The following is a 23,224-nucleotide window of genomic DNA, read 5'->3' as shown; positions in this document are numbered from 1 at the left end:
CCCATGGTGATGTTGATAGACAATGGCAACCTAGGTCTCTCTTACAAATAGAAGGGCTGGGCCACGAAATGTACAACAGTTAAGGTGTTTTTATAGCTCTGAACTGTGTCGACTCAGCAGATATGAATGTTGAATTGGATGCAATGGGCGTGACTTATCTCTCGTGTTTCAATGCTGGCTTTCTACAACTTGTGCTTCATTAGGGCTGGCTTGTCCCCTTGCCACACACAGGCAGCAGTGTGACACAGATATCAGACAGGTACATCGCTCACACAGCTGATTACCATCTAGGTTCAAAAGTGGGGAATGTGTGTCTGTCTATCTGTCTGTTGATGTCTGTATATGTTTGTCTGTGTGTCTGTTTGTGTGTGTGTCGTGAGTGAGAGAGAGAGAGAGAGAGAGAGAGTGTGTTTTATGGCAGTGTATGTAGTTATGTCATTAATAGTTATTTATATCTATTTATACCTTTTATGAATTACTTGGTATGAGCAATGACTGCATGAAACATGTTGATATGAAAGACATTTGCATGAGAGGTGACAGCATCAGACACTGGCATGAGACATGATGGCATCAGAGACATGATGGCATCAGAGACATGATGGCATACGAGACATGATGGCATCAGAGACATGATGGCATACGAGACATGATGGCATCAGAGACATTGACATGAGACATGATAGCATCAGAGACATTGACACAAGGCATGATGGCATATGAGACATTGGCATGAGACATGATGGCATCAGAGACATTGGCATGAGAAATGATGGCATCAGAGACATTGGCATGAGACATGATGGCATCTCTCTAGAGACATTGGCATGAGAAATGATGGCATCAGAGACATGATAGCATCAGAGACATTGGCATGTTACAGATACCATACAAGATGGAGCATGTACCAGGTGAAATGAAACGTGAATGTTTATATATTGCCAGCATTCGAGCCTGTCCTTCATCTATATTTGTAGACTGAGCATTACAGCATGTCTGAATCAGTGACATGGAAGCATGTCTGAATCAGTGACATGGAAGCATGTCTGAATCAGTGACAAGGAAGCATGTCTGCATGTCTAAATCAGTGACAGGGAAGCATGTCTGCATGTCTAAATCAGTGACAGGGAAGCATGTCTGCATGTCTAAATCAGTGACATGGAAGCATGTCTCAATCAGTGACATTGAAGCATGTCTGAATCAGTGACAAGGAAGCATGTCTGAATCAGTGACATGGAAGCATATCTGAATCAGTGACGTGGAAGCATGTCTGAATCAGTGACAAGGAAGCATGTCTGAATCAGTGACAAGGAAGCATGTCTGAATCAGTGACGTGGAAGCATGTCTGAATCAGTGACATGGAAGCATGTCTGAATCAGTGACATGGAAGCATGTCTGAATCAGTCTGAATCAGTGACATGGAAGCATGTCTGAATCAGTGACATGGAAGCATGTCTGAATCAGTGACATGGAAGCATGTCTGAATCAGTGACATGGAAGCATGTCTGAATCAGTGACAAGGAAGCATGTCTGAATCAGTGACATGGAAGCATGTCTGAATCAGTGACATGGAAGCATGTCTGAATCAGTGACATGGAAGCATGTCTGAATCAGTGACAAGGAAGCATGTCTGAATCAGTGACATGGAAGCATGTCTGAATCAGTGACAAGGAAGCATGTCTGAATCAGTGACAAGGAAGCATGTCTGAATCAGTGACATGGAAGCATGTCTGAATCAGTGACAAGGAAGCATGTCTGAATCAGTGACATGGAAGCATGTCTGAATCAGTGACATGGAAGCATGTCTGAATCAGTGACATGGAAGCATGTCTAAATCAGTGACATGGAAGCATGTCTGAATCAGTGACATGGAAGCATGTCTGAATCAGTGACAAGGAAGCATGTCTGAATCAGTGACATGGAAGCATATCTGAATCAGTGACATGGAAGCATGTCTCAATCAGTGACATGGAAGCATGTCTGAATCAGTGACAAGGAAGTATGTCTGAATTAGTGACATGGAAGCATGTCTGAATCAGTGACATGGAAGCATGTCAATGAGCGTAATGAGTCGACTGCTGACCATCCTGGCCGTAGTAACCAGTTGGACTAGACTGATTGGTCAATTGTTGTGAGGACCTTGCCGTGTAGCGGAGGTTCATAGCGACCTCTTCCCTGTCCTACTTCACATGACTTCAGCAGCATGGTACCACAGATCAATACCACAGTCCAACTAATAGGAAATTTGATAGTGGTGGCATATGTTGTGAATATTTTATATGTTTAGCCTGGGATTCCCAGCGCACCACTCTACCCTTGATAATTTGCTGTATTTCATCATTAATGGTGTGTTTTATTGCATCATTTGTGTTTGAGTGAAATCATCATAACGTGTTCCTTGATGTCCACGACTGAATTGCCATCTTCACTGCTGCACCATCAATGCCTGTCTCTTTTTCCATCATGTGATGCAGTTTGGTGATAATCTACAACAAGTGTGAATTATTATAAATAGACATCTGTGTATTTATTCGAATGCTGCTTTGTAAGAAATCTCCTTTGTGCCGTAGAGGGGCAATTATCCCTATATTTATAGCAAGTGCTTCGCATACACCATCTGGGTACTTAAGAACCAACTGTCATAATATTTTCTAAATGAGGCCTTTAAGGTAAAGGAAAAGGGAGAAAAAAGTACAATACACTTTCTTAAATATTCTTGGACAAATATTTATGTGTCTGTTTCATTTGGTGTATCCTTCTTTGTGGAGATTATTTCATTGTTAGAAGTCTGTTTCAGTGGGTATATGTTTTTTTCTTATTTCCTGAACATGAACAGGTGTATTGTGGTCTATGAAGTACATTGTCTCCTTCCTCAGTATTTTCAGCACTACGACCTATCGTAACTGTATAGTTTATCATAGGCTTATGAATGACGTAGCCTTCGAACGCTTTGTTGATCGTGAACCGGGGTGAACCGGGATTCGAACCCACAATCATAGGTTCCCCAAGGGACACAACTCTACACAGTGAATTCATTGAAATGAACAGCAAGTTGTAATCCCCAAAATGATATGCAATGGCTTAAAGGGGAATTAATTTGTTTATTGTATTCATACATCAAAATTCATCATAACCCATCCCAATAATAATTGAATGGTCCCAAACTAATATTTACAATACTCTCAACAGTAACAAGATACTCTCCTGAGTGTAAAGACCCTTTCAAAGTACCTCCAAAGAATCCCCCTGAATATGTTTATGCCATTTTCTTGGTGCCATCACATTCCTTTGGGGATGCAGCACAGAAGCTAACCCCTCAGGGAATCATAACAGAGAAGCTGATGGAATGGTTCTTGGAGGGAGCAGATCTTCTCCTGTCTTGCACTGCCGCCGAGTAAACCATTCTATGCCATACTATGGTTTGGTGATGCTATCGGTGGAATTGGTTCGGTAGATACCGTTATTGGGATGATGTTGCAGCTTTAAGATGCTGCTGACAGGAAATTGGCAAGAAAATTGGCTAATAGATTTCAGATAAAGCCATAGGATGAAATACTGATACACAAACTGCAGTGTTTGGAAGTAAAGTTGTATTATTTGTTATTGATAGTGTTGACATAGCGTGTAGGCAGGTGGTATTTTGGGTATCATGTTTTGTGTATTTGTCTTTATAGTATATTCTTCCTATTTAGAATGATTTCATGGTGGGTAATTAAATTCATGTTTTTTGTTTAAATTATTTAAATCTTTGACTTAAATTTTTCAATAATTTGTAAAGATGTAAAGCATGACCATCATACAATCTTTGCATGAAAAATTATAATATTGGTATCACATAAAGCACCAAGGCTTGACATTACTGAATAAATCATCTTCTCAAAGCAAGGGAGTTAACTGACTGTAAAAGTCCAGTTTCCACCCTTGCCAAAACTAGGAATTTCTGGGCTCTATCATAGCCCCACCAGTGGCTATTATGAGTTATGTCCCTTCTATGGCCCCTCTATTGACCAATCAGATTCCACCTCTGATATCACATGCATTTGCTTCAAACGAAATGGCAGTGCACAGTGAAGATGGTCTGACTGATAATCAAGATCTATATTGTAATAAAATGGGTCTTCGCCTCGCGAAGTGCATCAAATCATGTGAGCGCCTTGATCAAAAACATGAAAAGATTTGGAAAATATCTGTTGACGCTAAGTTGACGGTACACATGTTTTACAAATCCTGCAATCAACCAAATTCTGCAAAGCAGTTTACGAACCGGATGTCGATTTTGATTGGACTATGCAGAGACTTGTTAGTCCAGCCAAAATACAACTCCACAATTCTAGCCTAGTTTGGCAAAGGTGGAAATTGGACTTTTATAGTCAGTTAATTCCCTTGACTCAGGAAGATGTGATTAAATATGAAACAAAATTAGTTTCACAATTACATCAATATATATATGTATATGTACATGAAGTATATATGTAACCTTTTGAAACAAGGGCACCCAATTTACTATGAGTGAAGCTAATCTCTTACTCCACCCAGTGATTGGAGACTTTCTATATGCTATGTACAACTGTGTTCGGGTAAGATGCAATGACTCGCTGTAGTTGCGTGTATATGAAATTGACGACTGTTGATAGCACAATGTCGTTGTCAGTGTGAGTTGCTTGTCTTTGTTCAAGTGAGCCATCCCTGGAGAACTGTGCAGACTGAAACTGATTATCTTGGCCAAAAATAGGACCAGTCGAGTATTCGCGAAATATGAAAGCTTGGCGGAAATTGCAATCACTTTTGGACATGAAAATAAGCTTCCCTCGAGGTGAAGTGCTTGCTGTGACAGACCCAAACTCAGTCGAGCAGAAAAGACTGAAGTCGCGCAGGAAATGAAAATATCAATATCGCGATCATGGTGTATATTTTCTTGCCACAGATGAAGAAGGTAACCGATAATTTATTGATTGGTTTAATCTGTACTATGGGCAGAAGAAGGAAATTCAATCAGGGAGGAAAAAGACAATATCATCCTGTTAAACGATTGGGGGAAATGTGATTGATATCACAGATGACATTCATGCTTTTTCATGCAAGAGCAATAATCAGTCACTGGGAAAGGGACATTGGATTGGACTGTTTTCTTTTGAAAAGCTGAGATCAAGTTTTCATATTTTATCATAGTCCTGGTTTTATCTGTTCAATATTTCTAGTTTTAAACTTTTAAAAAGAAATCAATTTGTTATTTGCTTTGCAGTTACTCTTTTCAAGTTTGTATTTTGAAAATATGGGGTTTTTTAAATCATTTTTAAAATTATTTTTAACCATGCTTTAAGAGTTTTTTATTATATTTAAGAGTTGATCAGGAGTTTGAATCCATGTTACAACATGATTATCCTTTTTGTTTAAAACAGGGTTTGACACATAAATTATCCTAAATTTTGTTCATTATGTTAGGTTCTTCTAATGATATAATGTAATTCTCTTGTTAAGCTCAGCCGCACAAACATCACACGCGTGTTCCAATTCTCCCATCACAGAAAAACCCTCTTATCTCCGTTAAGCAAACCATCATATGTAACAAGTCACATCTTTTAATAAAAAAACATCAGATCAAAGTAGTTACTGGGGAAAAAAGAGAAATGCTCCCAGCCAAGGAAAGAAATAGCGCACGATGTCAGTGCTAACAGAAATTTATACCACCCTGTGTAGCACTATATAGACAGCACGACAGTGAACGCTATTGATTTATTGTCTCGCAAAAAACACAGTCACAGTTCCCTATGCCTTGAAGAAACATTAAAATAACTATCATGTAATTGCCAAAAGATAATAAACCTAGCCTGTAACAAAGAACAAAAGCTGCTTATAAAAAAATCGAAGTTGGACGACAAAAAAGCCGTGCTCATGAAAATGCCTCTGATTTAGTTATACCATGACCTGTTACATCACCAGAGAAAAAAGGCGGCTGAAAGGCTTTTTAAAAATGGCTGTAAGCTATAGTTTCCTGATGGACAGATCTCGATGGTTGTGTGCACTGCCATGATATTGATCACTATTGGTTCGTCATTTGCAGTCCTGCATTTACACTTAGCTGCGTTAAGTAGAAATGAGAAGATTAAACTACAGAGAAAATATTCATGCCTTCTGACTTCGGCATCTTTCAGTGGTTAGGTAATAATATTTTTTTCACATTTAAAAATCATGCTTGATAGCACATGCGTCATAGCAGTTCTTAATGATTTGAAAGTAGACTTGAGGAATTCTCTTTAAAGTCAATGAATAGGGCTTGGTATATAAGGATAATGAATTATTCACGTACTTCTTGAAACTGATTGTTATTTCTGGAAGTCTCATGCCCATCTCGACATTTTCAAAGATGGAAAAGGATTTTGAAAATGTGTATAGGAGTTCTATCAAGAACCATCAGTAAACTGACTCTTTTGAAATTCTTTAAAGGGAGTATGCTTGAGTTGGATAGAGATAATGATAGAGAGCGCATAAGCTGATCAATAACCTGTTAGCAAGGTGTCAACATACACATTTTCCACACTGTTCAGTCAATTTTTTATCCAATTTCAAATAGCCTAACAACCAATGCCCATTTGGGTAGCATAGTAGTTAGTGTTACCTCATCACATACACAGTCTGGGTTTGATTCCTTGTATTGGTATAATCTGTAATGCAGATGATGGTTAAGATCTGATACTTTTAATAAAAGTTGACTAAAATGGAATTAACTGGTTATATTTAATTAGTCCCCTAGATGTTTGTGTGTTAGTGTTCCCAATCGTTGCAATATATTTCTCACTGTCCAACCCATCTTCCCGAGGCAAGAGAGTTAACTGACTATAAAAGTCCAGTTTCCACCCTTGCTGAACTAGGCTGGTATTATGGAGTTACATTTTGGCTGGACTAACGAGTCTATACATAGTCCAATCAAAATCGAGGACCGAAATCGAAATCCGGTTAGTAAACTGTCGTGCAGATTTCGGTCGATTGCATGATTTGCAAAGCATGTGCACCTCCAACTCGTTGTCAACAGATATTTTCCAAGTCTTTTCACGTTTTCAATCAAGGTGCTCACGTGATTTGATGCACTTCGCGAGGTAAAACCCTTTTTATCACAATATAGATCTTGATTATCGAGCAGATCGTCTTGACACGGCGCCACCATTTTGTTTGAAATAAATGCAAGTGATACGAGAGATGGAATCTGATTGGTCCATAGGAGAGGCTTATAAGGGACATAACTTGTAATAACCACTGGCGGCGCTAAAATCGGGCACAGGAATTCCAGCCTAGTTCGGCAAGGGTCGAAACTGGACCTTTACAGTCAGTTAACTCCCTTGCCTCGGGAAGATGTGTCCAACATATCGGCTAGATTCAGTGAATGTCCTATGGCTGCAGTCTTGGCTCATGCTTTCATTCTGTGAAACTATTCCTTGAAGCAACAGAGTTCCTTGTACTCGAGCATGTAAAATGTGATGAGTATGATTGGTACTTGGATGTGTCGTCATACTGAATAATAGGAACACTTGGGTAGTCTCATGGTTAAAGTGTTCGCTCGTCATGCTGAAGACCTGGGTTTGATTCCCCACATGGGTACAATTTCTGAGCCAATTTCTGGTGTGCACTCCATGATATTGCCGGAATATTGCTTAAAACAATACTCTCACTCACTGACTCACTGACTCACTCACTCACTCACTCACTCACTCACTCACTCACTCACTCACTCACTGACTTGCTTCAAAGGGCGTCATCGTACCCTGACAAAAAAGGATTGTTGCTCATAGCAATCACTGGATTGTCCGGTCCTGACTCAATTGTTGACAGGCTGCTGTCAAATAGGTGAAAAATTTCTGAATGCGGTGTCAAGCAACAAACTACAGCCTGGAATGGTGCTCACACTATCAACCACTGGTTTGTCTATGTTTGCCTACTTAATATTCGCAGTGATGTTAATGGTTTGTTTGTGACTGGCATATTACCGGTACCCATTTCACTCTTACACAACATTATCACTTAATCTTTTTATTCCTAATTTTCTTACAAATTTTTAAACATGACAGATTTCTGCTCCAAGGGGTAATGGCAAGAGTACAGGACTACTGGAGTTTTCTTTCAACTCTACAATAATATTGTTACATAACTATGTTCAAGATTACTGAGACAAAAAATCAAAGGCATCTTAAAACAAGGGCAGCGAGTTTTCAAACAGGCATGTTTAGGAGGGTTGGAATGAAATTATTTTCCTAATCTCTCCAGTTTAAGCCCTGAGGGATTTCTGTAAATCCTGTTAAGAACATATCAAGGATGAGCTTATTCCAGGATATGAAGATAATGAAGTTTAATTTCGCATTTTTTTCATGAGATTGATGGAAGTTTTGTCCCTGATGGGCCAACCATATCTGAAGTAAGAGAAACACGCTTAATATTTGAACAATTTTTATGCCTGAAAGAAACATAATTATAGGGGGATACACCGTTTAATTGTTTTTCAGGCCTAAAAATATACTTTGGATATTACTTTCATAATTTCATGTGAAAACAACATTACATAGATTTCTTTTTAAAAAAGTGAAATAAAAATAAAATATGTACTTAAAAATTTGTGCAATTAAATTTTTAAAATTGTTTGAAAAAGTGAATATATATTAAAGGGACACCTTTTTCTTCCAAACTTGTTTAAGCGAGTACTACTGGTGAATAAAAAACCTGGTTACCCTAATTATTTCGAATAAGTTTTTTGCACCCAGAAAACATGATTGTAAGATTATATGTCATGACCATTCAAGTCTAATTTGTCAGAACTTGCAACAAGCATGTTGTACTACATCCCGTCCTACTCCTGAATCTCCACTGGTTGTTGATACACCAACATCTATGGTTTGAATTAAAAGTGATCCTTCCCTTTCCAAAATCATAAGAAATCTCTGCTGAAAGCAGTCCATTGTACCATTCTGGCTATATCATGAGCATATGTTTGGAAATCACTATCACTGGCACCCATCACAAACACATGCAAAGACAAGTCAATTGTTCAAAATCATGGGAATCCATGGTACCAAAATGAGATAGAATTATATTGCAAATATTTATGGTTAGCCAGTGCATTAGGCTTACACCAGGCTACAAGATATTGTGATAATATTTTCTGGTTAACCAAACCCAAATCATTGAAATAATAGTTACCAGCACCAACTTCATTATACCCAGCTATGAACATAATATAATGTAGAAACATTCTGTTGTATATATCTGTGGAGACTGCACAGTCGGAATGTGTGATAATTACCGTATCCATCCATCACGCCCTCACACCACCTACACCCAACATCTGACGCAGTAACAGGTGTTGTATACTAAGCTAACAATGACTTTTTTTATGGAGTGTTTTCAGATTCACTGGAGCTTCAACTAAATATATTTACAATAAGCAATGACGTTGGTGTTGATGCTTTGTGCTATTACAATTTGTATGTAAAAATCTGCGTATATATCATGTGTAGACATGATCAAGTTTGTTATTATTTTTGTAGTCGTAAATGAACTTGATTCACTGAAGTAAAAACAGGTAGCACCGTTTGCATGTTTTCAATTACCGTGGGAAGGTTGTGTGGGTGGTGATGATTGATTATGAGTGTGTCCATATTGAGGATTTATATAACTTGGTTTATGGAACCGATGGCTCTAGAAAAATGAGTCAAATGATAACTGGAAAGCACTATTTTCTTTATTATGCCAACACATTTAAATGTTCACCATCAAAAATAAAGTGTGCTTTAAATATGTCCAACTTCATCAACACTGCACACAGCAACATTGACTTCATCAACACTGCACACAGCAACTCTGACATCATCAACATAATTATTAAACATTCAAAATATCTTGAGGAACATAAACATCAAAAAATGTCTTTTGCATGTATTTTTACCACTTACCAACCAGGATTTGTCACTCTGAAACCTAATGATAAACCTAAAGAGATTGAAACATGCAGCATAGTAGGAAGACAGTATATGGGATGTCACAGTTCTTGCCATATACTTTGCTCACAATAGACAATTGACAATTTCAGATGAAAGTCCCGACAGGGGCAGTTTTGCCTGCAAGTTGGTTTCCCAGGGAAACTAATCCCACCGTTCACGGTCTTTAAACTGCACTTTTACCAGCAGTAATATGTTCTATATACTGTCACGTATTCATAAATGAATAAGACTCATGTAAGATCCAATGTCTATCGGTTGGACAAGGTCAAATACCTTTAGAAGCAAAAAAAAAATATCCTAATGTTGGATTTCATTTTCAGTCAGAATATCAACTTTTTCCATGTTCACATTCCTACACTGATGCTAGGTAGCAGATGCCTTTGTTTTTAAAGTCTTTGCCACAAAAAGCTTCTCATGACGCCCTCTCTGAGAATTGTATACTTGCTAATGTCTGTGCTGCCTACTAGTTTGGAATTCTGTCTTCTTCTTTTCTTTTTTCTTTTTTTTTTTGGGGGGGGGGGAGATTATTGACTATGCCAGACAAATTATTGAATTACATATTGTATAATGTATTATTGTTTTTGACACTGTTTACAGTATACATATGTCCAGAGATGAGAATCTTAGAATCTTAGTGAATTTTAGTGACCACAAATTTGTTAAAATCGGATGGCTTCCCCATAAACACCCCCACATTATGGACCACAAAGATGTTTCAGCTCAAAAGGAACATATCCATTCTCATCCCTGTATGTCGGAGCTACTTCGTCTTCTGCTAAATCCCAGGTGTGGATAGTAAAGAAATGACTGCACTCATACCATACCAGGTACCAATTTCACATGTCAGAATTCATCCCTGTCTGCAACCCGGGCTCAGGAAATACAAATATGTTTGGTCAAGTTTCTTTAAACAGTATGACACACACTCAATATAATCTCCATATCTTGATAATCGACGTTTGAGAGTCTCTAGATTGATGCAGTCACTGCATATCTTGACGACATATCCACTCATATCTTGGTGTGAATTCAGGTCTTCAGGACGGTAAGAGACTTTATCAGCACAAGATATCACCTATAAAAAGTGCTTCCTGAATGTTAGTGTTTAACTGTTAACATCTTGCTGATACTCATGATAGCTGTATTTGTTGTCATCTTGCAGGTGGTGAGTAAAGTTGCAGCTCAGCCGGGATATGACCTTGACCTTGGCTACAGGTTACTGGCAGTATGTGCGTCACACAAAGAAATGTTTACGCCAAAATCGGCAGGTAGGCAAATGCCGGAGTAGTAGATTAGATACATCTCTAAATATATATTTTGTGCACATATTTTGTTGAGAATAATGTATGATAGCATGGGTCATTGATGTTCTACTGTGCCAATAATAGAAAAGAATATTTCTCTTAAAATCCTTGAAACATTTTTTGCAGTCATTTACTTTTTGAAATCACTATTTTTTATACCTGGAGTTAAATTTGAAGGGTTATGATAATTATGGATACATCCTGCCTTGATTGCCATGATATGTTGGGAAGACAAATATCAGAAGCGATGTGTAGACCCAATTAGTCAGTTTGTCTAACTTGCTTGACGTGCCCAGTACGTATTTCACAGATGAATTACAGTGATTTTGCCAATTTTCTAATCTAGTTCTGTGTTATCAGACCAAAGCACTCTCAGACAATGACAGTTGTTTAAGTGTTTTCTCAATATCTTGGCTATTGCTTTTCACACTGGAATTAAAGCAACGAGGATATTGTGTGGGTTGGCGTGTATAAAATTCAGACAGTGATCTAGATGCTAATACATCTTGAATTATTTCTGTCACAGAAGTATCGTTGGATAGTTAGAAGTATTGGCTTTATTCATGTATTGGTCCTTAGTTTTGCCAAATTGTCCTCTAACTGCTTTCCTCAGGTAAATATCCAATAATTATCAACTTTTAGACAACAAAGGCACTATGACCCATGTGATAGTCAAAAACAAATAGCAGTAGTTGTGATGTTTGTGAGCAATGAGGAGACGTGTGTTTGGGGGAAGTTGTCTAAGGGCCCACAACTAACATTGCAGGGTTGCTTCCCTTTGCTGCTGGATCTACTGGTACTGGGTCCGACTCCCAGATTCACTTTGATAATGATAGCACCACACCAGTAGTCATGGGGCCCATGAAGATCCAGGGTAGAGTAGGTCTTCAGCAACCCATGCTTGCCGTAAAAGGCGACTATGCTTGTCGTAAAAGGCGACTAACGGGATCGGGTGGTCAGGCTCGCTGACTTGGTTGATGCATGTCATCGATCCCAATTGCATGGATCGATGCTCGTGATATTAATCACTGGATTGTCTGGTCCAGACTCGATTATTTACAGACCGCCGTCATATAGCTGGAATATTGCTGAGTGCGGCGTTAAACAACCAACCAACCAACCAACCAACCAACCAACCAACCAACCAACCAGTAGTCATGGGGTTCACAACAGTGGTATGACTAACAACATTTGGGACTTTCCTCCCTATTAAGATGACACACTTTGATATGCAGAGACCCAGATAAGCTGCGTATCTGCGTAAAAAACGCATCAGAAATGCAGAAATACGCAGTAAAATAATAGCCAAGCGTATCAAATACGCAACGAACATTACAGATACGCTACAAAAAATAAAACTTGTGCGTATATTCAAAATATTGTGAAGTAACCCTGCGTATTCGATTGGCAAATCAGCAACTTATTTTGAAATTATAAACGGGCATTCCGTCAACCTTGCCAAACTCCACGATGACAGTTACATCATGATCATTTGCCATCACACTTGTGGAAGTATCGTGGTATTTTTGAGTCCTATAAAGCTCTCGAACCCACACAACACCAGTTTGCAGGGACTAGATGAATAGTGTTTTTAAATATTTAACTTAAATACCCACGTGTAAAAACTAGTGGGTAACAGAAATTTGAATACCCAGATAAAATTACTGATACGCAGTGATTTTAAAATGCATGGGTAAAATACCCACAACACCAAAAGCTTATCTGGAGCTCTGGATATGATCAAAATATTGTGGTATTTCTCCTCCCTCACTCCCCCTTGCCATGATGGTCAGTTCCAGACATGCCCATAACAACTCTCCATGAGCACAAGAGAAAAACAAAAGCAAAATTGTGTAAATGTACTCGAACAGATGTGACCAAAATCCTCTTGGAGAGATAATGTTATTAAGAAAACTTGCAATTAATATCTCCCAAGACTTATTTCTGAAGTAATATATAGGGGCAATGGGTATTTACAGCTTTTTCACTACTAATGTTTTAACATATCAAATTGTTTCGGTTGATCACATTCCGGAAACTATGAGCGATTGAATAAGATGTTTTTCTGTGTTTTTCACAAGTTTTGAATAAGCTGTATATGGCTGTCAGAGAAGAGACAAAAACTAGCAGTGTCAAGATAGTAAATAACTTGGCTTCCCTTCCTGCTCATCCTCTTGTTAAAGATCAAAGGAAGTAAGTCTATTTGTATTTTCTAATTAATCTTAAAATGACAGAAGCTTTCAGATATTTCAATCCCGAACTCAGCTGTGAATAGGCTCTAAGTCAGACCTAACAACCCTGATTGCAGTTATGATGGAAACGCGGTAACGTGCACAAGCTTTTAAAAAGTTTCAAGCTTTTCGAATCAATAATCCATTATACCAAAGATTGTGATTTTCAGGTCTCTGATTAGTTTTGGGAGGGAAAAAAAAGAAGATGTCTTTTTCAGCCAGTACAATAGAAGTGATTTTCTCAGTCAATGACGACAGTGTTTAGATCAAGACACTCAGCTGATATATATTGATCAGGGGGGTTCTTTCGAAATTGATTTTCATGGAATGCTAACTCATTCTACTCAATTGTCAAGTCATTGATCCATCAGTGTGGTAATGCTTTCCTAACGAAATGTATTTTCATCGAGAGACTTGATGCAATCGATGTCAACTGTACTGTTTTCCTGCCTAGAAAGTCGGTAGAAGATCCGTAGCTTGTGGGGACGTGTGGAGGGAAAAATATTTTCTCTGACTTTACAACACCTGCTTTTGTCACCGTTACATATACGTGTGTAGATTACGTGTAGATTTCAGTTGTGTGACATGTGTGTCTTGTCTCTGTTGGCCAAGGAACAAAGGTTTTAGGACTCAACAGAAGTTTAACTGATTTTGTGATATGTTATTTTTGAATTTGTAATATTTTTCATTCTCGACATACGTGCCATACTTTCCTTATCATGTCATGTATATCATTTTATTTTTAAAAATTATATATTTTAAAAAATTATTTATGGTAAATATTAACTTTTTTTTAACTTTTCTACATGCATTGCTTACAACATTTAATCTGAGGCATTAATGTTAACATTCTTTTATGAAAATAATTTATGCTGGGTTCATGAGCTATGAATAGTAAAGTCGCTATTACAGTACAGAGATCGATGGAAAAGAATAGAAATTCATAAAAAAATTATGTCATTTAAGTAACATTGATTTACAACAATGAAAAATCAATTGCTTTCAAGACTGCCAACGGACCTCCTGTTTCAAAAATATCTTTGATTTTTAACTGATTATCATGGTTAACAAACAGTTTCATATTTGTTGAGGCGTGTAAATGGCTTCTGTTTGTTGAAGGGCATGTGATGCCTCTATTCCGCGAAATCAGCTTTTACCTCATGATATTAGCCACAGTGGAGTAACGAACTTCAAAAAATAATTTCATGGAATACTGCCATTTTTCGTGTTGATTTTCTGTTCTTCTCGTAAATCAATTATTCATGGCGTTCCCCATTATGATCCGTCTATTTGGGATGGGAATCTGTCACATGCGTGGCCATAATTACATTACCTCTAATGGCTTGGAAAGTTTTCATTGAATTTTACTTAGCATCACCTTTTTGGAGCCTTTGGATAAACAGAAGTCAGAGATTTTCAGCTCTTTAGCTATTCTCTTCTCCATTGAACATTTTTTATATAGGAGGTCACATACTGTGTCCTTGAGATCAGTTATGATATACTGCAAACCGTCCATGATTCATCCAAGTCTCGATCAAAATGGCTAATGTATTAAGTTATGGTCTATGGTGAGTTGCAATACATGTACATGTATCTTCAAGAAAAATAAATACAAATTTTTGTAAATTTTCACTTGCTATTTCCACTGAATGTATGTCTAGGAAAATTAGATATATTGTTTAAACTTAGTTATGAAATTTTACTTTTGACTTAATTTTGTAATTATCTTTTCTGTTTGCAGGTGATAAGGTGCATATTTTAGTTTATCATTTATTGCCAGCACTTCCTAATATTTCACATTGTTCAAGTTTTTATAATTTATTCTTGCATTTGCATTAACAAATCATTTTATGGTTTCAAAAAGATTAATTTAATTAAATGGGTTTTTTTATATGCATGTTATTTGACTAACATGTTTATTTTCACAAACAGATGTGTTGTTTTTTAATCTTTACTGATAATGGAAGTATTTTATCTTGGAAAATGTTAGATACTAGATTTACATTTTTGAATAAAATTTTAAGAATGTGTTATACATTACCTGGTAATGGTACCTGGTATAAAATCTGATCACATTATACCTGGTATAAAATCTGATCACATTAAACCTGGTATATAATCTGATCACATTATACCTAGTATAAAATCTGATCACATTATACCTGGTAATATAATCTGATCACATTATACCTGGTATGAAATCTGATCACTTTATACCTGGAATAAAATCTGATCACATTATACCTGGTATAAAATCTGATCACATTACACCTGGTATAAAATCTGAGTGAGTGAGTGAGTGAGTATGGTTTTACGCCGCTTTTAGCAATATTCCAGCAACATCACAGTGGGGGACACCAGAAATGGGCTTCACACATTGTACCCATGTCGGGAATCGAACCCGGGTCTTCAGCGTGACGAGCGAACGCTTTAACCACTAGGCTACCCGACCGCCCTATAAAATCTGATCACATTATACCTGGTATAAAATCTGATCACATTATACCTGGTATAAAATCTGATCACTTTATACCTGGTATAAAATCTGATCACATTATACCTGGTACATAATCTGATCACATTATACCTGGTATGAAATCTGATCACATTATACCTGGTATAAAATCTGATCACATTATTCCTGGTATATGCAGTAAGGTATGTACTCTTTGCACTGTTGATATGCTTTCCACATAATAATCATATAGCTTTGTGAAAACTGTAACATAGTGGACACCCTTCTGTATCGATTCATGTTTTTCGTGTTTATGTTGCTAGAAAAAGTGTTATTTAAATACGAGAACAAAGTGTCCCCAACATTACTATCAGTGGACTAGTTTTTCCTCATAAATATTCATACAGATAAGTCCCACTTTCAGCCCTGTGCAAGTATGGTTAGGGAATCTGTATCTTGACATGAGCAGACAAGCCTCATTCTGACATTATCTACAAGAATAGCAATAATGATTATGATAATATGAAGGTTGGATTTACAACATGAAAAATGTTATGTGTTCAGACATGTTACCTCCATTAAAAAATCATGTTAATTTGTAATTAAACTTTTACAATTACTGCACTGTGTTTTTTCCCATCCAAATAACGTCGTTGGCATCACCAGATTGCCAGGTTCGTTATTGGTTACTAAGGAGAGTTGTGTGTCCTATTACATGTGTAAAAGTTACTTATAAACCTGAGTAAAAGAGGCAAAAGGTTTATACAGACAGAAGTTCGCAGACAATTGCTCACCAAAAGCAAAGATGTTAATTATTTGGCAATGATTTAACAAGTGACTTGAAAACCCTGACCCTTTGTTGGCACAGCTCCAAGGTTTTTGCTCGTATTTTGTACTTTGCATAGAGGTACAGGCTTGGTGGCAAACATACCTCGCAGATTTCTTTTTCTACACCAAACACCTTCAGTCTGTTTGCTAGGCAGGATGGCCTGTCCTATGTATATGATAGGCCAATTTCACTTTGTAACGCAATTGACGACAACAATAGCGAAATTGACAAGATTTGTGTGAATTACTTGAGCTGTAGTATACACTGAGTGTTGGCAAGGTCGGTGGTCATTAACATGAGTGCTCTCATTGTGACTGCCCCTGCTTGGGGGGGGGGGAGGGGAGGCCACGGTATAATGAGGGTCTTGCTAGGCGCGCTATGATGAGGGCTGTGCTGGGCACTAGGGTGGGATTGAGCACTTGTAGAACTGAGGAGAACAACAAGATGCAGACAATGTTTGTGTAACTGCAGGGAGAGACAAAGACATGGCTTAAAAATCTGCTTCCTGATTAACTGGATTTCTGCTGTCATATTATCTAAACAGCTGTCTGTGTAGCATAACAATTCCACACATTTCTAGGTTGTTGTATAAGCCCCCACCTGAAGGAGCTCCACGAGCTCAGGGCTTCAGGGAATGCATACAAAAGTTACAAGTTGTTTGAATGGGCCGATTTATTGCAATGGTTCACTTTGGGGTGTGGGGTTGTACACACTTATCTCAAGCTGTTTATCATTGTTAATGATCCATCATATCAAAGCTAATATTTCAGTTGGCATTAGTCAGCATATTCCCTGTATAAGTTCACACAGCGGCACACTGAAGAGATATAGCATTGAAACAATTTATATAACGAAATGATTGGTGCTTATACAGCTATGGAAATAGAACTGTGGTGAATTCTTCGTTTTCGCTAATAGTCCTGTAAGCTATAGTATAGAAATTCTGAAATTGAAATAAAGTGGTTACACACATACCCCTTACTCCATGTTTCTTGAAGCAACTCTCCACATGATTAAGGGACATACGCCTGAACTTCAGAAAGTTTTTGGTGAAAAACACTTTTAACTTCACATCTGTATAACCGATATCGTTCCTATTTCTCGCCCACACTGAATTCTTTATGCAGAATAGCAACTTGATCTGACACAGTTGCAGAATTTTTTTAGTAAATAATCTTCTACGAAATATGTTGTTTTTCTCCAATAATTACTCTTTTAAAAAAGGTATCCCATATTAACCTGCAGTAATGCCGGAAAGAAGAGCGATCACTCACTGACATGATTGAGTCTAATTATGTAATTAGAAGACTGAACAAATCTGTGCATTTCTTAATAGTGCACATCTACAATAATGGCAAGGCAATAAATCTTGTGTGGGCAGGGAAGATTTCACAGGGTGTTATCACAAGTTTTCAATTGCCGAAGATGGCAATCTATGAATAAGTGATGCCTCTGGCAGTTGGTTAAGAAGAAATGTGTTGCTGTTTTTCATAAGAGAGATACACAATGGTTTACATGTTGAGTCTGTAAAACCTTATCAGTACCTATCATCACATAAATGCTCTCACAAGTCAAATATCACACCTTAGGCCAGCCTTTCTCTGCTACATGGATCCCAGACTCAATCCAGTAGGACCAGACTTAGACTGACAAATCTGACGCAGAAAAGACAGGAGACAAGAACAACTGTGAAGAAATCAAGGGTCATGTTTTAGTGACTGGGCAAGATATATTCTAAAGACCCAAAGACATCTTCCTGAGATGGAAAAGTCCAGTTTCCACCCTTGCCGAACTAAGCTGGAATTTCATGGTTCAATCATAGCACCACCAGTGGCTATTACAAGTTATGTCCCTCCTACTGACCAATGAGATTCCACTTCTCATATCACTTGCTTCAAACAAATCTGTGTTGTTTACGAACCGGATGTCAATTTTGTTACATGATTTAATTAGGCTTGTTAGTACAGCCAAAATACAACTCCGGAATTCAAGCCTAGTTTGGCAAGGGTGGAAACTGGACTTTCATAGTCAGTTAACTCCCTTGCCTCAGGAAGATGACACAAAGAATAGTGTTCCTTACATGTACATCTAAATAACGTATTTTCTGACATCATTTGTAAATGAGCCTGACAGTGCCATGTTCATCCTTGATTACCCAGTACATCATATATCCATTGCATAAGGATAATTAACCTGGACACATAATAGAACAGCTTTTTTTTTATCCTGATTCGAATAGCCATCCAATCAGATAACTCTCATCTGCAAGGGACATATTGTGCTAAGCTAGTGATAGGATAGATGACAATAGTAAGCTATGGTGAAGGGATCCAGGGCATTTATTGTATCGGAATGGAGATAAAATATCCTGGATAATTGAGGATGTGCTGTGTCTGGTCCTGAAGATAAAAAGCAAGGGTTAATTAATGCAGCAGAAAAAAGATCAATCCAAGAATGCATACTACTCACAAGAAGTTAAAGAACACCCATTTTTCCATGTCAAAAATGTTGGTGTTCTTTAACTTCTTTTGAGTAGTATATAATTGTTAACTGATTTTAAACAAATAAAAAAGTTGGCCTTAAACACTAAGATGAAAAATGTTTACTTGTTCATCATATATAAACTTTTGTCATGAAAATATTATTTGCAAATTTATGCCTCGATAAAATTGCTTTGCATTAAGGAAAGTAATGCCAGAGGTATAGTTTATGAAAGTATGAGATGTATTATACAAAACAAGTAGTCCTTATCAATACGAGAACATACTGTCATCATAACACATTGCCTGCAATTATCAATAAAAAACTGTGATAATGTAAATGAAAGCTTGGCATAATGGGATTGCCTTTAAATGAGAGGAGAACAGATTTACATACTTTGCACAAGATGTATCAGATTTGGCATCAGTTGTGGCTTCATGTGTTATTTCCTCTGAAGCCGATGCCAGAGGACATATTTTGCCAATATCTGTACCATTGCGGTACTGCTGTGTTCCTGCTACTCTGAGATAAATACTTTCCTGGGCCCAGCGCAGGTGGGATCTTCATGAGAGGCCCTGTGTGGGTTGGAGAATGTAGCATGGCAATGTTTCAAAATGCCAGCAGTCAGATCAAATTTGTATGTATTCAATGTACAAAATGAAATACAGTAATAGATTTATGTCCATTTGAGAAATATTACCTCTCTCTTTTCATAACATTTGTTATTTTTTGGAAATGGCTACATACAGCATCCAATGTCTGGAAGCTAATTAGAAAAAAATATATGTTGGAATGTCAAAATTATCTTTAATGACATTCAGAGACCGTAGATTTTTGTATGTCTCTGTTGATGATTGTGTTTTGAATTACAGTTCAATCCTGGATTAGAAAAAATATGTATTTACTCATTTTAGATGACTAAGTTTGAAAAGAATTAGGGGTAGTGGGAAAAAAAATCAGTTTTACTTAAAAACAACAACTTAGGTTCCACAAAATAATATTCCCATATTACATCTGAAAAAAAGATAACAAGTACCAAATGAAATCTCACTCTCAATAGGATTATTATACTTATTATGTTTATACTTTCTCATTAACTTAATAGATTGCAGAATAAGGTAAAACCCATCACACAAATGTTGTCGAATAAACCAACCCATTCAGGGCCCCAGGTGAGGAGATAGGCCCCTAGATTTATTCTTCAGTAGCATTTATAAGCAGGAGTTATGCCATTCACTCCAGTTAGCTAGTGAGTATCATGAGCAGGGAAAATCTGGGGAACACTTGGCTAATTGCTGGGACTAACAAGCCATTGGTCCCACTCAGATGTAGATGGAATTGTAATTATGTCATCTCTAGATAGCGTTTCTACAGGGGCTTCTCAAACACATTCTCAGAATAGGCCTGTCCCATACACTGTACCATCAGTCAAGGAACACCCAACAATGTGAGGGCCTACAGGGAGGTGGGAACATGCGTGATGAGTATGTTTTGATATTTATTGATCAACAGATGGTGATAAAGTCATCTTGCAAGTTTATATATTGATGCACAAATAAATCTGACCCTTGTATCAGTTACTTAAGACACTAAGTTTGTTTAATATTAAATATTCACTAAAAGCTTTAACTCTTTTTGAAGGCAGAATGCATTTAATGAGTTGTCCATGGTTTTTATCAAGGCCAGGGATAGAAATATGTTTGTTGTAATATGTGCCACAGAGCACACTTAACATGTTCAGGTGTGCACACAATAAATAGGTATTCCATCAAACCTCAAGTTTGATAGGGAAAGAGGATTTGTAATTTAGAAAGTTTTTAACAATATTCCAGCAATATCACGGCAGGGGACATAAGAAATGGGCTTCATACAATGTACCCATGTGGGGAATCAAACCCAGGTCTTCGGCATGACGAGCGAACACTTTGACGATGAGGCTACAAGACCCCAACCCACCCTGCCAGGATCTATTTCAAGTGCAAAGCTAACTTTGCTTTGGATTAATAATTAAGATGGCAATCCATTGATGTCAGAACACAACTGATATTTACAATTTACACTACCAATATTTACTTGTTGGAACAACAATACCACCTGTGTGGACCCTCACGAAATAGTCTTGTATAAATTGTATATCCACCCTTCCTCTGTTAAGCTAATAAAAACTACTGAAATACCCACTCCGAGAAACGCAACTAAGGGGTTTCATTGCATAAATCATTTGCCAGGTATTTCTTCAGAGCCTTTAAATTCTTGGACTTGTTTCACAAAATGGTGTCAATCAGTAAGGCAGTTAGAGCTGGTGGTGTTGTTTTTCCCGAGGAGATGTTTCATACCACGGTAGAGAATATATCTTGAGTGGGAGCCAATTTCTAAGAGGCGAAAATATATTCCCGAGGCAGCGACCAAAGTTTCAACAGCTATTTCATTGAGGGTCTACACCTTGCCGAGTGTTTGATGTCGTGTGAGAACCAGTTTTAACTTCTGATTCTCTTCGGAAAGTTAAGCAGTGTAATAGACTATTACTTGTAAACATCCCTTTCATGAAAGTGTTTCCTACAAAATGAGCAATGGAAGCGAACTACAATGGTTATTTCACAGTGACGTTAACGTCTACAGAAGAAGGCGTCTGCATCTTTTAAAGAAACATGGAAGAATGGTATCTTCTTTGATGCAAATATAAATCATTCAGAAGTGAATATATGTATGTTTAACTTTTCGACCAGTGAAAATACCTAAACCAACTGAAACAAATTCGGCAAGTTCACCATCTCGACCCTCAGCGTTGTCCTTCTTGACCTCTGCTGTTAGAGAAATATGGAGAAATTGAAACCCTTGCAGACGGAGACAAGTTTATACTACCAGTTGTTCAGCGCCGTCTGGCGGAGAGGTTTCGTGTATGATTGACAGGTGGAGTTTTTCACCTCTAATCCTTACATTGGCACTTTACCTAAACTCGTGCAAATTTTATGACGGGTTTAGAGCCGTTTCTGCAAATCCGTGACAAGTGGTGCCCCTCGCTTGTGTCTTTTACAAAGTTTTATTGACCCAGTATTTCGGTTTAATTGCTGAGACAAGCAGTTTTTTAAGATGATAGGATATTGTAGGCGAATGAAATTCGTCAACAGACTCACCAAAGTCTGTTCGCAGATTGTAAAATATTTTATTTCCAGCGTCAAATGTTTGACAGCGTATCTCACAATGGAATGGAAACAAGATACTTCAAATATTAAATTGGCCTTACCAGTTGAAATACTTATTTGTAATAATTTAATGGAAAGATCGGCACGTTTCGTGAGCTGTGATACTGTAGTGAGTTTATATTTGAGGAATATCCTACGAACACTTTATGGTTCTGAGCGAGAAACAAGAAATAAAACACATGTCTTTTAGTTTTTTACTCGCTGTTCGTGCATGGCATTGGTCAGACACCTTGTCAGCAAGCAAGCCTAGGAAATGAGGCTATCCCACACCGCCTTTGTTAGATTCGCTCAGACATGTGGGGAATTCCTCGCATTTCAAGACCCACCGCAAGGTGGCGCTCAAATACAAATGGGGTTCTCTCGGGGTTGGGTCGTTTAAAACCTAATGGAGTATTTGTTTTGTGTCAACAGTCAGTCGGGCAAGATTTTCTTCACCCTTCTCGAACCCCGTAACTCTCGACACGGCCGAGTGACTCCGCTCTGTAAATCTTTCCCCAGACAGCGAACGCCGAGCGAGTTGCCAGCCATCCTCATTGTTAGCCTATTATCATAGTAAACGCTGCACGTGCCATATGTCAAGCCAAACCAGCGGTAAAAGCTAGTTTGTCATTTCAGAAAATAGGCCATATTAAACAAGCCGGGGCCGACAACAGAGACCCTGCATTTTGAATTTCATACCCTCCCCGCGCTTCACAATTCTCATAATGTAACCGGGCCTGGTGCGTTTGTTAGCGGATA

The 23,224-nt window shown here is 37.8% G+C and overlaps 1 protein-coding gene across 5 annotated transcripts in view; it reads left to right on the top strand.

The window, feature by feature from the left end:
- LOC124137805 (zinc finger MIZ domain-containing protein 1-like) overlaps nt 1-23,224 on the top strand; it is a 423,984-nt gene that overhangs the window by 346,602 nt on the left and 54,158 nt on the right. For all 5 annotated transcript variants that reach the window (XM_046504266.2, XM_046504301.2, XM_046504293.2 and 2 more), the window contains one exon: nt 11,146-11,251. In XM_046504266.2, the coding sequence (XP_046360222.1) occupies nt 11,146-11,251 (106 nt within the window). The remainder of the gene's footprint in view (nt 1-11,145; nt 11,252-23,224) is intronic.

Source organism: Haliotis rufescens, unplaced genomic scaffold (genome assembly GCF_023055435.1).
Source record: "Haliotis rufescens isolate VD_foot unplaced genomic scaffold, xgHalRufe1.0.p SCAF_20, whole genome shotgun sequence".
NCBI classification, from domain to species: Eukaryota; Metazoa; Mollusca; class Gastropoda; order Lepetellida; family Haliotidae; genus Haliotis; species Haliotis rufescens.
Note: the sequence above shows the minus strand (reverse complement) of the source record. Positions and strands in the feature narration are given on the sequence as shown.